This window comes from Notolabrus celidotus, chromosome 22, assembly GCF_009762535.1.
Source record: "Notolabrus celidotus isolate fNotCel1 chromosome 22, fNotCel1.pri, whole genome shotgun sequence".
NCBI classification, from domain to species: domain Eukaryota; kingdom Metazoa; phylum Chordata; class Actinopteri; order Labriformes; family Labridae; genus Notolabrus; species Notolabrus celidotus.
This window is the reverse complement of record NC_048293.1, coordinates 28,011,595-28,030,221: the sequence shown is the minus strand read 5'-3', so window position 1 is coordinate 28,030,221 and position 18,627 is coordinate 28,011,595. Positions and strand designations below refer to the sequence as shown.

The 18,627-nt window shown below is 45.3% G+C and overlaps 1 protein-coding gene across 2 annotated transcripts in view; it reads left to right on the top strand.

Moving 5' to 3' along the window:
• Window positions 1-18,627, top strand: part of LOC117806282 (alpha-actinin-1) — a 56,932-nt gene that overhangs the window by 11,172 nt on the left and 27,133 nt on the right. For both annotated transcript variants that reach the window (XM_034675146.1, XM_034675147.1), the window contains exons 2-3: window positions 16,565-16,679; window positions 17,070-17,189. In XM_034675146.1, coding sequence (XP_034531037.1) covers window positions 16,565-16,679; window positions 17,070-17,189 — 235 coding nt within the window. The remainder of the gene's footprint in view (window positions 1-16,564; window positions 16,680-17,069; window positions 17,190-18,627) is intronic.

The window sequence follows — 18,627 nt, the reverse complement described above, 5'->3', positions numbered from 1 at the left end:
TTTACAAAAAAGTTGACCCTGTCGAAAAAAATTTTTTCCTCAAACTTGAAAGAAAGAGAAATCAAGTGAATCACAGATGTGTGTGATGTTATTGTGGACGGAGGGCGGAATAAAAACAATGCGGTTAATCTACCAATCAGACACGTTCAGCATTGCAGGCCCCGCCCCCTGAAAGTCCCTGGATCTTTGAAAAGTACTCCCCCTATCAGGGACTTTTCACGGGGGAGATTCAGGGGGGTAAAGTTCCTTCTGCCTGTAGACCCAGAACTCACTGGAGGGATCTTATATCCTGTCTGTTTTGGGAACACCTTGCAAAGGAGAGGGATGTCTGAGTTGACCCGACCCCAAATAAGAGGAAGAAAATAGATGAATTGTGAATGAACACAAACACGCCTCGTGAACTGATCCCTGGAGTGTTTCTGTCCCGTGTGTGTGTGTGTGTGCAGGCAGGGCGTGTTCTTCAGGGAGCTTTAACGGAAGGAGACAGAGGGAGGTCAACACTGACCTTTGACCCTTTCGGTGTACTCCCCTTGGTAGTTGGCAGGTCCCCAGACTCCTGTCCTTCCTGTGTTAGAGAGAGAGAGGACGAGAGAGGTCGGATTGTTCCTGTCCATGTGTCTCTGAGAGCAGGATGGACAGAGCTGAGGGGATTCTTACGGGGGCGGTTTTTGGACTAAAGGTGTAAATGTTCATGTTTTTTATCTCTCTTTGCTCATCTGGAGGACTGCTGGTCTTAAAAGTGAATTAAAGGCACATCTGTGTTGTTGTTGCGTGTGTCCTGCAACCGCCAGGGGAGCAGGGTGTCATGAGACTGGAAGTTTCTTCGTTCAGGTCAAAGGTCATCTGTTAGCAGTCAGTCATTGGCTCAGGTTGAGGTCAGAGGTCACATAAACTGATGCAGGATCGAGTTCTTGTCCTAAAACATGCAGATATTTCACAGCAGGGTTCATTGAAAGAAAAACAGGACTCATTTTCATCCCTCAGTCTCCCTGTCTCAGACATTTCCTCTCTGCGTCTGTCTTCCTCCTCTGTGTGACTCTTCTTCGTCGCCTCACTCTCTGGACGTCGACATCATCCCTCTCAGACTTTGCATCACGTCTCTCTCCGCCTCCCACGCGAACGCCGGGATGGAATTTATGTCCGTGTCTCTCTGCTCGCCAGATGCAGAGAGTCACGGCGGTGCAGCTCTGAGCAGACGGCTACACATCAGCTGGGTGCCTCCTGCGTGCTGAGAGTCTCATCTTCAGCTGCAGACCTCTGTGTTTGTATTTCAGGACGTGATGCACGATGCATGATATCTAAAGCAGGTGTGAAAACCCTTCACACAGAAGGACCTCGAGTTTAACACTTCTTAGTTTGTGGTTTTGATTCATGCTCACATGCTTACCTGCTTGTTTTATCTCATGAACTCTTAGATGAACACTCCTGCTCATGTTTCCTTCATGTACTTATAAAGTGTTGGTGTTGGAGAGCCTTCAGTCCTCACAAACCAACCTCATGATCAGGTGACACTTCTCCTCTCTCTTCATCTACAGCAGGCTAACTCGTGCATCCTCTGCAGACTTGTTAAAACGTTGGTGTTTGCTGACGTGTGAATGAGCACGCAGGTCGTGGTGTCGTCCACGTAGAAGAGCTGCAGGTGTGAGGGAGGAAGAGCAGAGACACACACAGCAGCACCTTCCTGCATGTTTGTGCAGGAAGGTGTGTGTGTTAGTGTGTCGTCTCATTTTCACTCAGCCAACGCTATGCTATCTCTTTTGCTAGCGAAAGCTTTTAGACGAAAATGCAGAGTTTTTTGAAAGCTTTGAGACTATTCAACGTAATTTTAACTTCAGAGGCAGATTTTTGCTCCTGAGTGAAAGTTGAAGACAGTTTGTAGTTTGTATCTGGATTTAGTTTTCTAATAAGCTTCTTGAATCCATCATTTCTGACGCTGCTAACAGGAAGCAGATCTTTAGTGTAAGATGAGATTTTTGGGAAGTTTTATTTTGTAGATTCTTATTTTTCTCAGGTTGAGCACAGCAGGAGTTCTCTCTGTGCTCTTCCTTTACCCACATCCTGAAAGTAGATTTAATGAAGTGTATGAAGTTAAGAGTTAACAAGGAGTCGACTCAGTGTCAGAGTAACGACTCTGCTTTGAGCTGCTAGGTTTTGAGTTTACTTCAGTGTCACTGTCGCTTGTTTCAGCTGTGTTTACCATAGACTCTAAATAAAAATGGACAGCGTTGCTCCGCCTCTTCTCGTTGTACGGTTCTGAAGCCAAAAAATTCCCCTCCTGAGCGCCGCCATTGTGCAGCCAGAGCCTGTGAAGCCACGGTAACAAGCTCCGCCCTACAGCGCAGCGTCACAAGTCGCTGTGTGTCCTTTAAAGTTTCCCTCCACGGCGTCTGTGAATCAAACAGGAAGTAAAACCCCGTTTTTTAACCTCTAATAACTAACGAAGAAGAAACTTTTCAGGATAAAGAGGCCTTGGACACAAAACAGTCAAATACTAACTACATATCACCACAGCATACGGAGGGGAGAAACATTCGTACGATGTGTATTTATTTTTTAAAGTTTGACTGCTCCTCCATTCAAATGAATGGGGGAGACAGATTTTTTGACCTATACTGCAGCCAGCCACCAGGGGGCAGTCACACTGCTGAAAGCCTCACCACCAGCCACCGGAACCTCTCCCTTGGTGTTTACACTCCGCTCCAAACGTCTTTAAGCCCCGCCTACCTCTCACCCTGCGACATGATTGGCTGTTAAATGCAGTCTTCTTCTTCTGTCTAATGTCGGGTGGCAACTAGCGCTTAAGACTCATTAGTGCCCCCCTTTCCAGTGGTTGGGGGGTGTAATTACAGGTTTATTTATATACATTTTTTATATTTATATTGAGAAAAATTATATCACGATAATTATCGTTATCGAATTATCGCCCAGCTCTAATACTTCGTGTTCCTAAGACATGAGCTTGACGTTGCCATCCAAGAGGCCGGGGAGTCTGGCACCGTGTAGTTCCTGGAGCACCTCCTCTTTTTGCATTCTTCGTACCAAACTGAAATGAGCTAACATCAGATTGTCCGTTAAGGTGTGTCCACGATAAGGATGTGACTCCTCCTCCTCCTCCTCCGCTCTGTCAGACTTTGGTTTCTCAAACTCTCCATCCATGGCGTCCATGTTCAGACGCTTTCGTGACGACCATCAATCAGAGGTTTGTTGAGTCAGTCCGCAGCTCCTGTATCTACATGGTGAAGCAGCATGAACCCGGTGGTTATGCACATCCTGCAGGGCATGGATCTGATTCGTACTCGTGGGCACTTTGGCACTTTATGTTGCGTCCTCTGCCATCAGTGTGTGAACGTGTGTGTGTGTGTGTGTGTAAGGGTGAATGTGGCATGTAGCGTGAAGCACTGTGCTTTCTTTTGTCTAGAAAGCAGCCATGAAATCTGGAGAGAGTCTAAAAAAGCTCTCCCTTTCTCTTTCTTTGTCATGCTCGAGCGATCCATCCCTCTCCTCGTCTGCTGACGCCGTTTTGAACTCAGACGTGCTCTCACTGAACCCGTCTGGTTTAATCCATCTCACATCAGGAAGTCATCTGGCAGTCTGAGAGCTGTTAGCAGCCCTGCTTTCCTGGTACAAAAACTCTTTCCACCTCCACTCTCCGGCCCCCACGAGGAGCCTGAGAAAATGAGACGGACACGCTCTCCTCTTTAAGATCCTCAGAGGCCCGTTTCCCCCCCAAACTCATCCAGACCGTGTTCCCTCCCCCTGCACACCGAGCTGTGGGTGGTGTTATGGTTTTTAAGTGGAGTTTGACTCTAAAGAGAAATAGTTTCTCCTCTTTTGTTGAACTCCAGAGGAGACACTGGAGAGGTGTTATTCTTACAGTTTCCCTGCCTGTTTCTGGGGTTTCATCAGGACAAGAGAGGCCCTCGGATTGGAGAAAACCGGCCGTCGTGTTGAAAACTGCCTTCCTGTGTGGGACGCTCTGCCAGCAGCCTTTCCTCTCTGCCTCTCTGCCTTTGACTTGTCCGCCTGCCCGTGTGTTCAGATATGGCAGGGCTCACCGTCATGAGCTGGCTTGTTTCAGGGAAAGGATTGTACTAATATGGAGCTGGCAGAGAGGCAGGAAATATTTTCCTAACTGAGGTTGATTAATGTAGGTGGAGGGAGGGAGGGAGGAGAGAGAGGTGCAGAGAGGAAGGGAAACTTAATGTGATGGCTGCCAGTGCAGGGAGGTAGAGGAGCTGTTAGAATGCTTTATTTCATGATGTGTGCTCTAAGAAGGCTGCTGTTTGGGAATTAGTCTGTTGACTGGCAGCTTACTTGGTTTTGTGCACACAGATCTACATGACTTTGTGGATTTTTGTGCAAAGTTGGATTTTCTGATCTGTAAATATCGTGGAAATTCAGATGTTGACGTAAAACCAAATTAATTACACCTCACTGACACGTACAAGTTGGAGCAAAGGGGTCCCAGATTGTCATATCTAGCATATCTCCTAGCTTTAAGTTTCATAGTTTGTAAAATGTGTTCTCTCAAAAACGACAACACATCGTCTGCATACAAGGTCACTGCACTCGCATTCTAAAAGTAACCCTAACGCCAAATAAGTAATTCATCAGTGATTATCATGAGAACGATAACAGCCTCTTGGTAAATACACTGACTCCTCTTCATGTCCTGTGTCACTAGAGGTTGGTGTTACACAACTTCCAGTCAAGACTTCCTTTCCCGCTTTAATGTCTGCAAAAATTAAATGCCTTAATTTCTCTTCCTCTCCATAATATCCAGTTCATCTGATTCCAGTGAGTCTCAGCTTCACTGTAAACAGTTCCACAGAGTCTTCCCTCTGGCTTCCTTCAGCGGTATGAACCTGAAACAGAAACTGATGTTCTTGTGATGTTCTTGTAATTAACGGGTCTTCAGTTTGCTGAAATAACAACATCATGATGCAGATTAGTCCAAAGTCCAAAGTCAAGCTTTGTCAGGTCTGTCCTCAAGAGGAGAAGAAAACTACGTCTACAATGTTTGTTTGTTGAATGGAGGTCTATGAAAGAGGATTAGAGACACTGATGTTTCTTTAGCTCTGACCTTCTTCACCGAATGTTCCATTTGTTCTCAGAACTCTGACATCATCAAAGACAGAATTCTGACATCAAAGACAGAATTCTGACATCATCAAAAACAGAATTCTGGAATTCTGACATCAAAGACAGAATTCTGACATCATCAAAGACAGAATTCTGACATCAAAGACAGAATTCTGACATCATCAAAAACAGAATTCTGGAATTCTGACATCAAAGACAGAATTCTGACATCATCAAAACCGAATTCTGACATCATCAAAGACAGAACTCTGACATCATCAAAAACAGAATCCTGACATCATCAAAGACAGAATTCTGACATCATCAGAAACAGAATTCCCGAATGCTCCCTTTGATGTCAGAATTCTAGAACACCTGCTGTTGCTCTCCATACAGACTGTTTCTCCTGCTGACACCTGATTGGTCGATACCACTCAGACTACAGACAGAGACCAGAACACTTCCCATACTGACAATCCAGACCCAAGAGTACTGATTCTGCTTTATGATACATAACCTGTAGAAAGGGATTACTCCAACGTCAACCTAGTGACAAGTTATGTTTCATATTTTGTTTGTTTGGGAAAAACATTTGCAGCTTAGAATCTTCAATTAGCCTAGCTTAGCATAAAAACTGGTAGTAGTTAGCCTGCCTCTGCTTTAAGGAGACAAAATCAAACGAGGAAGGATGAACCCGTAACAACACGAAACCGTTTCCACTTTTTTCTTCTGGTGAATGCAAAAGTGGAAAAAGCTTCCTGGGCTTTTGTGCCTGATTTTATGCTAAGCTAACCAACTGTAGCTTGTTATAACTTTACATTCAGTGCACATTGTGACTAACACTGCCAGTGTTTTCATCTATCTGTGATCATTGTTCCATTAGCTGTACTCATTATTGACTATTTTAAAGGATTAATGAAGTGAAAATGCAACAAGCATCAGTTTGAGCTCCTGTAACGTGAATATTTTTGGCTTATATATGTTTTAAATCTCTGTAAATGTTGTGTCATTAGCTTCTGGATCAACCCAGCATCTATTAGATCCCATGATCAGCTGAGGAGTGGGTGTATTAATGCAGCTAATCGCTGTACTTTAGTCTTTTCTCTTCTACAGTCTAATTTCAGCCTCAAGGTTGGCTTCCTTTATGTCGTTTGTTTGCTGAGCTCTGCATTCAGCGGTTGCCATGGGAAAAATATCGCCTTAATGACGCTGACTGGCAACTTTCCCTGAAACTGATGCAGAGCAGATTCCTCCCGCTCTTGACCCCTGTTGTTTTTACAGCTCGCCTCAGTTCTGGGAGGCTGAGACCAGAGAGAGGAGGCAGAGAGAGAGAGAGAGGGGGGGAGGGAGGGATGGAGGGCTCTCCAAATTTACGACCCTCCAGTTCCTCGGCGCAGACGGAGCCGGTCTTGCTTTCACTTCGCCCGGTTTCACGACTCGTTGTGCCGAAGCTGTGTTTAAGACGCGGTAATGACGATAATTTGAGGTGTGGATGAGAAGAAAATTAGTCTTGTGTCTCTGAGCGGACATGTTAACAGCCAGCAGAGATTCACAGCACATACTGTTCTGACAGAGAGAGTACAAGGACAACAGGATCACATGGTACTGACTGAACACAGCTAAGTCCTGGATCTGCAGATTTACATTCACTCAGCTGCAACAACTCGGAGTCCCTCTGAAGTTTTAAAGAGAAGATCCTTTTGATAACCTGAAACAGACGTTAAGGTTTATGTCTTCAAAACCTCCAAACTCACAAAAGCTGTGACTTCTCCCTGAAAGACGCAAAGATTTTACACAGACTGTATAAAACATGTCCCTCATTGGTTTCTAAAGCAGAGGCTGTTTTACAAACCGCCTACTCCACATATAGTAAGGACTGATTTTTCTATAACTCAGCATGTAGTCTGCAGAATGTATCTTCTATTCTTGTGTGTTGTTCCAAATCCTCTCCTCTTCGCTCCAGGCCGACAACTCTCCTGTCTTTGTCCTCCATCAGGTGCTTCAGTTGTTTGATTTCATCCATCAGGTCGAGTAGCATTGCTTGCTGTTTAGTCACTTTGCTATAGTTAAGGGATTTCTTAATCTCCTCCAGTTCTTCTTCACCAGCACTGCCTTCTTTCTTCTGTGGAATTTTTCAGTGTTTTACTGTTTTTGGAATTTTCCTGATGTCAATATTTTTGCTCTGTTTGCTTCGTTTTTTGCTTTCGCTGTCACACGTGTGTTACTGCTTACCAATGCACTCCGACAAACTCAAATCTTATACGTGTATTTGTTTTGTTTCTAGTTCGAATATTTCATCAGGGGACGCTGGTGGCCTAGCGGTCTAAGCGCCCCACGTATAGAGGCTATAGTCCTCGTCGCGGAGGTCGCCGGTTCGACTCCCTGCTGGTCGACCGCTTACTGCATGTCTTCCCCCCTCTCTCCACTCCCCACATTTCCTGTCTCTCTTCAGCTGTCCTGTCAATAACTGCGTAAAAGCCCAATAAATACATAAATACAAATGTAATAAGACTGAAAACACAAGTACTGAAAGAAGTTGAAAGACAAACAAATGGACTGAATTGCTCATAAAGAGTAAAGAGTTAGCTGCCAGTGCAGGAAGTGAAATGAACCTCAGTTTGTAAGACATTAAGTCTTATTTCTAGGAGTTAATATCTTAGAATAAGATGTTGCATTGGGCTTGTTTGGTGAAGGTGGATTATATTAAGTGTAATCACTAAGGATGCACCGATCCTACTTTTTAGGTCGTGATATCGATACCTGGGCTTTGGTATCTGCCGATACCGATACTAGCCGATCCGATCCTGGTATTGATTTAAAGCTGGGGTTGGTGTTCAGATTTAGATCCACTTTATGTTCTCCTGGTTAAAATGATCTTTATGTCCTGATGGTAATCAATACATAATGTGTTCTTAAAAAAGAGGTAAGAAAAGCTGCTATCTACAGCTGGAGTAAACCTGGGAAAACACCAACCAATCACTGTTTTTTGGGTGCCAAAATTTTAAACCATTCAAATACTCTGAGTCCCCGTCTCCTGCCTCTGCTTCCCCTGACTCTACTCACTGCCCCTCTCGCTCCACCTCGGGCCTGTCCCCTCTGACCCGATGAGGGTCTTTGCTCAGGTCTGTAGTCCGGATCAGAGTCTAAAAAGCTCTCACCACGGGGGCTCTGACAAGCAGAAGAATTAATGACATTCAGTAAGTCCTACAGAAATGTAGATGTCCTGTAGAGTCCGTCCGGACGCTGTAGTGATGACGAGCCGATTGGTGAACACGTTGATCTTTAATAACCGGTCACTGTCGGCCGTTACCACGCCAACCAACAAAGCAACAATCAATGTTTGAATGAATGAAGAACTTCTCCTCTTGTCTCTCCTCTCTCCCGCTCACACACTCTACACCTCTCCTGATAACTTCACTGACCGTCAACACTGTAGGAATTAAGAACATCTACACTGAACAGGTTTAACAAACAGTAGAGCTGTTACAGTGTTATATATGTGTTATAACTTTACTCCTGATATCGTGTCACCATGACAACTGGATAATGCTAGCATGACAGTTGTGAGTACTAACAGCAGCCATGTGTGTTTGTGTTTTTAACTTTCACTATGAGAATGTTTTGGTGACCATCATATGGTCGCAAGTCAGCGGCGCTCGTGCATGTGAGCGGGGGGGGCGTCGTTTTGGAGGAGCTCTGAGGGAGGAGGGGAGGGGTTAGACGGAGTCATGAGGAAATGCTACATTCAAACTCTTGCTAGTTTTCCGAGACTACCAACCCCAGCTTTAACAATCTCTGTTCCTTAATGTGAGGATAGAATCATGTTTTGGTAACTTCAGGCTTTTCTGACGTGATGGTGAACTGTACCTGGGTTCCAAGTCCTAAACCAGAGGCTGGAATCCCTTCATTTCAAGGATCCGGAACAATTAAATCCAATAACCTGTCCGTGTTTTCACACTTTGGTTTCTTGCTTCTTTGCAGTCGGCTACAACTTACTCCTTCCATTATATTTTTCAGCGCGACCACCATCCATGGAAACATTAGCGCTGCACATGTTGCAAGTTTCCGGCGGTGTTGTTAGCAAAAGAGGCGTGACATGCAGCTAAACTGCAGAGCCTCTGTAGTTATCCTCCATCATGCTCCAACGGGCAAAGATGCACAGACCGGCCGGCGCTGATGACATAGGAGACGCACATGGCTGTTGTAAACACAGAAAAGCATAGAACTGAGATGAATCGATATCCAATCTAGCTTTGATCAGATCGGTGCATCCCTACTCATAAAGAGTGAAGAGTTAGCTGCCAGCACAGGAAGTGAAATGAACCTCAGTTTGTGAGATGTTATATCTTATTTCTAGGAGTTAGTATCTTAAAATAAGATGTTGCATTGGGTTTGTTTGGTGGAGGTGGATTACATTAAGTGTGATGAGATATTTTGACCTCAAATTAGACGGGTAGGTTTGTCTAGATGTGAGTTTGTGACATCTGTCCTTTAAAACTCAACATAAGAGAATAAAACTGTCTCAGGGTGGACACACTTTGTTTCTCTCACATCTAAAGCAGCTCAGGTCTTCATGGTCCCGGTCTCTGAGTGTCAGTAATCTGCCTCTGTAACCAGTGGAGCAGCTCCTTCGTGTCGTGCCCTCGCTCAGAGCACCTGAAGAGGCCTCGGGGAGTGTTGACCGTAACACAGCCAGCTGGTCATGTGACGGTGCAGGTGGCTGCCAGCCATGACTTTGTGCTGCGGCCAAAAAACTCCACAGTGACCCAGAGAGTTAGCGGAGCCGCGGGAGGCCCCGGCTAATTCTTGTCAGGAGGAGGCCGGTCGCTGAGCTCGGAGCGGCCAAACTTAGCTTCCCTTCCAGGACATTTAACAAGCTGACATTCCTCCGCTGAACTTTTAGACGTTTTCACAACTTTGTCCTGAGAGACTCTGGACAGTTTCATCTGTCTGCTCCTGTTACAGCTACACTGAGCAGGAGTTTAAAGGTACAAGTCTGCTCTGTCTTCATCCCTCTTAGCATCCTGGCGAGCTGAAGGATGCTTTGTGAACGTCTCTGAAGCTGTGCTCGGCATGTTGATCTCATTCACAGGACATCAGTTTAATAACCACATATACAAACAGCCTGAGAGACATGGTCCCCTTTGGATTCATCTAAAACCTTTATGATTGTCACATAAAGAGTTTCTGGTGCTGTGAACCCCGGTGATATGTCATGCACAGCAGGGGGCCGCCCCAGTCTGGTAGCAGGCGACTGTTTGTGAGGATAATCCAGTTTTAACTGATCGAACACAAAGAGCATGAGAGCTGGAGATGCACCGACTGTGAGGTGCAGGCGTCAGAAACAGATGGGTGACGTCACTGATACTATGTCCATTATTTATACAGTCTATGATGTCAACATGTTTATTTCTGCTGTAAAGATCGTCTTCTTTGAATGGGTGTGTATGTGGTTTCTCTGGTGTTTCTGCAGCCAGCCTCAAGTGCAGTGGTTCCCAAAGTGTTGGTCAGGACCCCCTTGGGGGTTGCGAAACACTAATTTAGGGTCTTCCAGAATTATTTTTCTTTTTGAAATGATCTAAAGTTACCTATTTTACCCCTTATTCCAAAAAATATTGACAAAAATAGTTAAATTTCAAATAAAATCTTGCAAAATTAAATATTTTTCATTAGTTTTCTGCCTTTCTTTGTCCCCTGATGACCCCTAAGGTTAGGGTAAGTTAACAATGAATTAATAGAAGCATCAGTAGCAGCAAGTTAATTCACAGCACCACAGGAAATACAGCCAGGTCTGCATGGAGGTGCTTCATTTTCTGCAGACCAGCTAAATGAAGCATGAAACAACATTTAATCCCTTTGATGGGGGGGGGGGCTAAAAAGTTTGGGAACCAATGCTCTAGTGGACACTCGATGAACTGCAATGTTTAGCACTTCTGCATGGGCTTCATATTTTAAGACCAGAGGTTGCTGTTTGAGTATTTGAGTTGCACTTTTGCAGGTTACCCTGATACCTCCTCTGGTTTCTTCAGGTCATGCTCTGAGAGGTGTTTGTATTTTGAGCCGTGGGAAAGGGAACTGCAAAAGAGGAAGGGAGAGGAATGAGTCGAACAATTACATCCTGGATAAAACAGAAACAAGAACTAACTGAAGCTGCACCCGCTCATCTTTGACACTTTGACTCATTATACAGATTTCACATGAGCTGCTGCTGACACCACAGAGTGTCTTTGTGGAGCCTCTAAAGAGACCTTCGATCAGGACTAACTGAAACATTCAGAGCCTCGACTTCAGTCTGACTTCAGAGGAGTCCAGCATCGTTCAGACCGAGGGCGTGTGCACGCCACATAAATCAGTCTTTTTCTGTCAGCTCCCCCTTTAAGATAAAACACCATATAATCAGCCTGCATCCCTCCTCTCCTTCTGCAGTATCCTCTGACTTCTCCCGGCCTCTTCATTGGTTCAATCTCCCACAACTTTCCAGCAAACCCGCCCGCATCTGAGCGAGGCTCTGGGTCCATTGATTGACGTGCAAAAACCTCATGTTGCTCTATTTTTAAGCGTGATCTCATCGAGGAAGTTCCACGAGAGCTCTGAAAAAAGCCCGCCTGTGACTTTTAAGTGGCTTTTGTCCCCCGGCGGAGGAAAGCAGGCCAGCGTGAGACAGAGCCGGCTTTCATACACGCCTGGCTGGGCCGCTGCAGGTCCTCCCTCGGCTCTCTGGAGAAAACACGGTGCCGGGTGTTCGGAGTCTGGGCGTAATTAACCCGGGTGCTCATAAAGAGGCGTTCGCTCCTCGTGCCAGCTCCTGTTGGGCAGCAGCTCCAGATGTTTTCCGTCAGCAGACAATCTGAAGCATGCTACACCTACAGAGTCCAGTCCACAGAGCTGCAGTGTGCTGAGGCTCCAAAGACAAGGCCTGTCAGCGTCACAGACGTGTTGTCTCACAGACGTGTTGTCTCTCAGACGTGTTGTCTCTCAGACCTGTTGTCTCTCAGACGTGTTGTCTCTCAGACGTGTTGTCTCTAAGACGTGTTGTCTCTCAGGCTTGTTGTCTCTCAGACCTGTTGTCTCACAGACGTGTTGTCTCTCAGGCGTGTTGTCTCTAAGACGTGTTGTCTCTCAGGCTTGTTGTCTCTCAGGCGTGTTGTCTCTCAGACGTGTTGTCTCACAGACCTGTTGTCTCTCAGACGTGTTGTGTCTCAGACGTGTTGTCTCACAGACGTGTTGTGTCTCAGACGTGTTGTGTCTCAGACGTGTTGTCTCACAGACGTGTTGTCTCACAGACCTGTTGTCTCTCAGACGTGTTGTGTCTCAGACGTGTTGTCTCTCAGGCTTGTTGTCTCTCAGACGTGTTGTCTCTCAGACGTGTTGTCTCTCAGACCTGTTGTCTCACAGACGTGTTGTCTCTCAGACTTGTTGTCTCTCAGACGTGTTGTCTCTCAGACCTGTTGTCTCACAGACGTGTTGTCTCTCAGACGTGTTGTCTCTCAGACCTGTTGTCTCACTGACGTGTTGTCTCTCAGACGTGTTGTCTCACTGACGTGTTGTCTCTCAGACGTGTTGTCTCTCAGACGTGTTGTCTCTCAGACGTGTTGTCTCTCAGACCTGTTGTCTCACAGACGTGTTGTCTCTCAGACGTGTTGTCTCTCAGACGTGTTGTCTCTCAGACGTGTTGTCTCACTGACGTGTTGTCTCTCAGACGTGTTGTCTCACTGACGTGTTGTCTCTCAGACGTGTTGTCTCTCAGACGTGTTGTCTCTCAGACGTGTTGTCTCACTGACGTGTTGTCTCTCAGACGTGTTGTCTCTCAGACGTGTTGTCTCTCAGACCTGTTGTCTCACAGACGTGTTGTCTCACAGACGTGTTGTCTCACAGACGTGTTGTCTCTCAGACGTGTTGTCTCACTGACGTGTTGTCTCTCAGACGTGTTGTCTCACTGACGTGTTGTCTCTCAGACGTGTTGTCTCTCAGACTTGTTGTCTCTCAGACGTGTTGTCTCTCAGACGTGTTGTCTCTCAGACGTGTTGTCTCTCAGACGTGTTGTCTCTCAGACGTGTTGTCTCTCAGACCTGTTGTCTCTCAGACCTGTTGTCTCTCAGACTTGTTGTCTCTCAGACGTGTTGTCTCACAGACCTGTTGTCTCACTGACGTGTTGTCTCTCAGACGTGTTGTCTCACAGACCTGTTGTCTCACTGACGTGTTGTCTCTCAGACGTGTTGTCTCTCAGACCTGTTGTCTCTCAGACCTGTTGTCTCTCAGACCTGTTGTCTCACAGACCTGTTGTCTCTCAGACGTGTTGTCTCTCAGACCTGTTGTCTCACAGACCTGTTGTCTCTCAGACGTGTTGTCTCTCAGACCTGTTGTCTCACAGACGTGTTGTCTCTCAGACGTGTTGTCTCACAGACGTGTTGTCTCTCAGACGTGTTGTCTCTCAGACGTGTTGTCTCTCAGACGTGTTGTCTCTCAGACATGTTGTCTCTCAGACCTGTTGTCTCACAGACGTGTTGTCTCACAGACGTGTTGTCTCTCAGACGTGTTGTCTCTCAGGCGTGTTGTCTCACAGACGTGTTGTCTCACAGACGTGTTGTCTCACAGACGTGTTGTTGGACGTGTTGTCTCTCAGACGTGTTGTCTCTCAGGCGTGTTGTCTCTCAGACGTGTTGTCTCTCAGACGTGTAGTCTCACAGACGTGTTGTCTCTCAGACCTGTTGTCTCTCAGACCTGTTGTCTCTCAGACGTGTTGTCTCTCAGACCTGTTGTCTCTCAGACCTGTTGTCTCTCAGACCTGTTGTCTCTCAGACCTGTTGTCTCTCAGACCTGTTGTCTCTCAGACCTGTTGTCTCTCAGACGTGTTGTCTCTCAGACCTGTTGTCTCACAGACGTGTTGTCTCTCAGACGTGTTGTCTCTCAGACGTGTTGTCTCACAGACGTGTTGTCTCTCAGACCTGTTGTCTCTCAGACCTGTTGTCTCTCAGACGTGTTGTTGGACGTGTTATTAAACCAACAGGAAACATGTTTATGAGTGAGCAGGTATGCTTCTGCTCCAAACAACCCAAAGAGTTTCCTTCTGCTGTTTCACGGAGTTTACCTTCACCACAGCTGGATGTGATTAACGTTTCACTCTCAGACATGACGCAGAGGTTTGAAGGTAGTTAGATATCATGGCACCACTTTGGTCCACGAAACGTCTTCTGACGGAGGATAAGTTCTTTCAAAATTCCTGAATGCTGGGTTCATGAAAGTGGGGTTCCAGAATGCTTGGTTCCCGGAATGCTGGGATTCAGCATTCTGGATTTCAGAATGCTGGATTCAGGAATGCTTGGTTCTAGAATGCTTGGTTTTAGAATGCTGGGTGCTGGAATGCTGGGTTCTAGAATACTTGGTTCCAGAATGCTGGGTTTGTGAAAGTGGGGCTCCAGAATGCTGGGTTCCCGGAATGATGTGTTCCAGAATGCTGGGTTCAGGAATGCTGGGCTTTCAGAATGCTGGGTTCTAGAATACTTGGTTCTAGAATGCTGGGTGATGGAATGCTGGGTTCTAGAATGCTGGGTTTAGGGATGCAGCGTTCCAGGATAATTAATTCAGAATGCTGGGTTCTGGAATGCTGGGTTCTAGAATGCTGGGTTCCGGAATGCTGGGTTCCAGAATGCTTGGTTGATGAATGCTGGGTTCCAGAATGCTGGGTTCTAGAATACTTGCTTCCAGAATGCTGGGTTCTAGAATGCTGAGTTTCAGAATGCTGGGTTCTGGAATGTTGGGTTCTAGAATGCTGGGTTCCGGAATGCTGGGTTCTAGAATGCTGGGTTCCGGGAATGCTGGGCTCCAGAATGCTGGGTTCCAGAATGCTTGGTTGATGAATGCTGGGTTCTAGAATACTTGCTTCCAGAATGCTGGGTTCTAGAATGCTGAGTTTCAGAATGCTGGGTTCTGGAATGTTGGGTTCTAGAATGCTGGGTTCTAGAATGCTGGGTTCCGAAATGCTGGGTTCTAGAATGCTGGGTTCCAGGAATGCTGGGATCTAGAATGCTGGGTTCCAGAATGCTTGGTTGATGAATGCTTGGTTGATGAATGCTTGGTTGATGAATGCTGGGTTCTAGAATACTTGGTTCCAGAATGCTGGGTTATAGAATGCTGAGTTTCAGAGTGCTGGGTTCAGGAATGCAGGGTTCTAGAATCCTGGATGCTGGAATGCTGGGTTCTAGAATGCTGGGTTTTAGAATGCTGAGTTTCAGAATGCTGGGTTCTAGAATGCTGAGTTTAGAATGCTGGGCTCCAGAATGCTGGGTTCAGGAATGCTGAGTTTAGAATGCTGGGTTCTAGAATGCTGAGTTTCAGAATGCTGGGTTCAGGAATGCTGAGTTCTAGAATGCTGAGTTTAGAATGCTGAGTTTAGAATGTTGAGTTTAGAATGCTGGGTTCTGGAATGCTGGGTTTAGAATGTTGAGTTTAGAATGCTGGGTTTAGAATGCTGGGTTCTGGAATGCTGTGTTTAGAATGTTGAGTTTAGAATGCTGGGTTTAGAATCCTGGGTTCTGGAATGCTGTGTTTAGAATGCTGAGTTTAGAATGCTGGGTTTAGAATGCTGAGTTTAGAATGCTGGGTTCTGGAATGCTGAGTTTAGAATGCTGGGTTTAGAATGCTGGGTTCTGGAATGCTGGAGGGCCCTTAAAGAGACAGGAGCTTAAATGAGGCGTTTCAGACAGAGGCTGAAATGAGGGTTTTTAAAAACCCTGACAGAAGTAAAGCGTTTTTAAATTGTAAGTCCTGTAAAGCTGCTACAGAGCGATCAGAGGGATGATATAAAGCCTGAAAATGAGCATAGTACTCTCTCTTTAAATATCCCAAAGTTGAACTTATAAACTCTTGAAGTTGTAAACTCTGTAAGGCCTGAGTCCAGAGATAGTTTCCACAGCATGCTGTAGTAGAGCCTCAGGGCGGAGAGGCGGGTCAGGGGAAGGCTACTCTCCTCTGAAACATCAGTGTAACTCATGTTCATGCTGTCTGAGTATCTCTCACTGGAACGAAAAGGGATTCGTGTCAGATGCTTTATCCTCCACTCAGTGCTACTGTCACAGATGTTGAATCATATTAAGGTCCCTCTCTGAAACTGGCACTTGTCACTTTTCTCACTTTTTAATCTCTCACCTGAAACCTTGTGATTGTTAAACTCTGTTGTTGTGAAGTTAGTAAATGCTTGTTTTCTGTCCCTTGCTGCGGGTTTACCTTGTAGCTCAATGCACAGTTTATCCAATATACAGCCTGAGAGTGATGTTAGCATTGATGTAGGCTCTTAGTTCAGCAGACCTGAACCTGCGTTCTGTTGTACAGCTGGAGGAAAGATCTCCTCTACATGCATCATGTTGCTTAACCAGCTGGTGTCATGACCTGCAGGCTGCTGCATAACACAACACCTGAGCTCTAACAGACGATACTGCGTCTAAATACAGTCACTGATTTTTTACTCTCTGTTCTTCCTCTGCAGACGTTCACAGCCTGGTGCAACTCTCACCTGAGGAAAGCAGGCACGCAGATCGATAACATCGAGGAGGACTTCCGGGATGGACTGAAACTCATGCTGCTGCTGGAGGTCATCTCAGGTAAGCGGCACCTGACTTAACAGGATTACCAGGGTGACAACGGTTTGCGTGGAAAGAGTGTGCCCCATGCTGAGTCTGGATACCAGGATCAGCTTTTAGGAATTACGCTTGTTTGCCTTTTGCTGAAGGTTTCCATCAGAGTCAGTGATTGGAAGCTGCAGCAGTGTTGTCCTCTGTATTTATCAGGTGAAATGAAATAAATGGGAATGATAAAGTACTTTCATAAAGGTGCAATAAGGTCTCTCTAAATGCTAATGACCTTTTACCTGCAACTTTGTGTTTTTTAAGATCTGCAACAGTGTTCCTTGTCCTTTGCGTATTGTTCCAGATCTAAGACTCATAGACTCAAACATATCCTCCTCTCTGTCCTCTTGTATTTCTTCTGTTCAGGTGAACGCTTGGCCAAACCAGAGAGAGGCAAAATGAGAGTCCACAAGATCTCCAACGTAAACAAAGCCCTCGACTTCATCGCCAGCAAAGGAGTAAAACTGGTGTCTATTGGAGCAGAGGGTAAGAGATGTCACATATCTTTGCATTGATAACCCTTTTTACAAATATTACATTCAAATGTCCAATCTGTTGGCTGCTTACAGTGAAACTGAGACTCATCAGGAATAGATCATGCTATTGCAGAGAACTTAAGAACCCCTTATTGCTCTTGATTTACAAGATATATATATTCATATATTTATTTCTCTTTCACTCATACTGGTAAAGTAAGCCAGATTAAAGCCTCTGTGTTACTTACTATTAACAGAGAAGCTGAGACTCTCCAGGTACAGATGATGTTATTGCAGGGAACTTTAGACCCCTTTATTGCACATATGTTACAAGGAATTAAGTTTGTGCTGTAAAGCTCATACCGATGAGGTAAGCAAGAGTGAAGGTTCTCTTTAATTTACAACATACAGTGAAACTGAGACTCTCCATGAATAGATGATGATATTGCAGTGAACTTTATCCCTCCCCTTGCACATCACTTCTACAGATTTTTCTTCTGTAGTGCTCATACTGCTGAGTAGGACAGAATGAAGCATCTGTGTAATTAACTACTTACAGTGAAACTGAGACTAGCCAGGAATAGATTATGTTATTACAGGGAACTAAAGACCTCCTTTATTGCACATAATTTACAAGAACTGTAGTTTTTTAATTACTTCTTATATTACTGAGGTAAGCCAGAGTGAAGCCTCTGTGTGACTTGCTATTTACAGTGAAACTGAGACTCACCCAAATCAGATAATGGCGTTATTCAGGGAAGTTAAAACTTGTTTATTGCACATAAATTTTTTGATCATGCCTTATACTACAGGAGGACGCAAGAGAGACGCGACCATGTCGTTTACTTAACAGTGAAACTGAGACTCACTAGAAACAGACAATGGTGTTATTCAGGGAAGTTGAACCTCTTTAATGCACATAAATAACATGATATTAGTTGTTTTCATCATGCCTTTTATGACTGAAGTGAGCCAGAGTGAAGCCTCTGTGTTATTTAATAATAACAGTGAAACTGAGACTCAGCAGAAACATATGAACCAGCACCAAAACATGACACAGTTTATTTAACTCTTACTTCATATTTGACCTGAACACACGGTCACTTCTAGAGTCAATAATTGGACTGTAAACAAAGCGGCGCACAGAACAGGAAGTCATTTATCGCCATGGAGGTCGGCCATTGTTCCCAGAGGTATACATCGCTGTGAGGCGATAGTGGATGGATTCAGAGATTGATCCTCTTAATGATATTTCCAATCATTCGAGACCTTTTCTAAGTTTGTTTACAGTACCTGTCAGATTATCACCTCTTGATTTCAATCAGGCCAGCAGACTGATCAATAACCAGGATTCAGCTAAAAACAGAATATCGTCCTCTTCTCTTTCTCTCTCTCTCTCTCTCTCTCTCTCTCTCTCTCTCTCTCTCTTTCTCTCTCTCTCTCTCTCT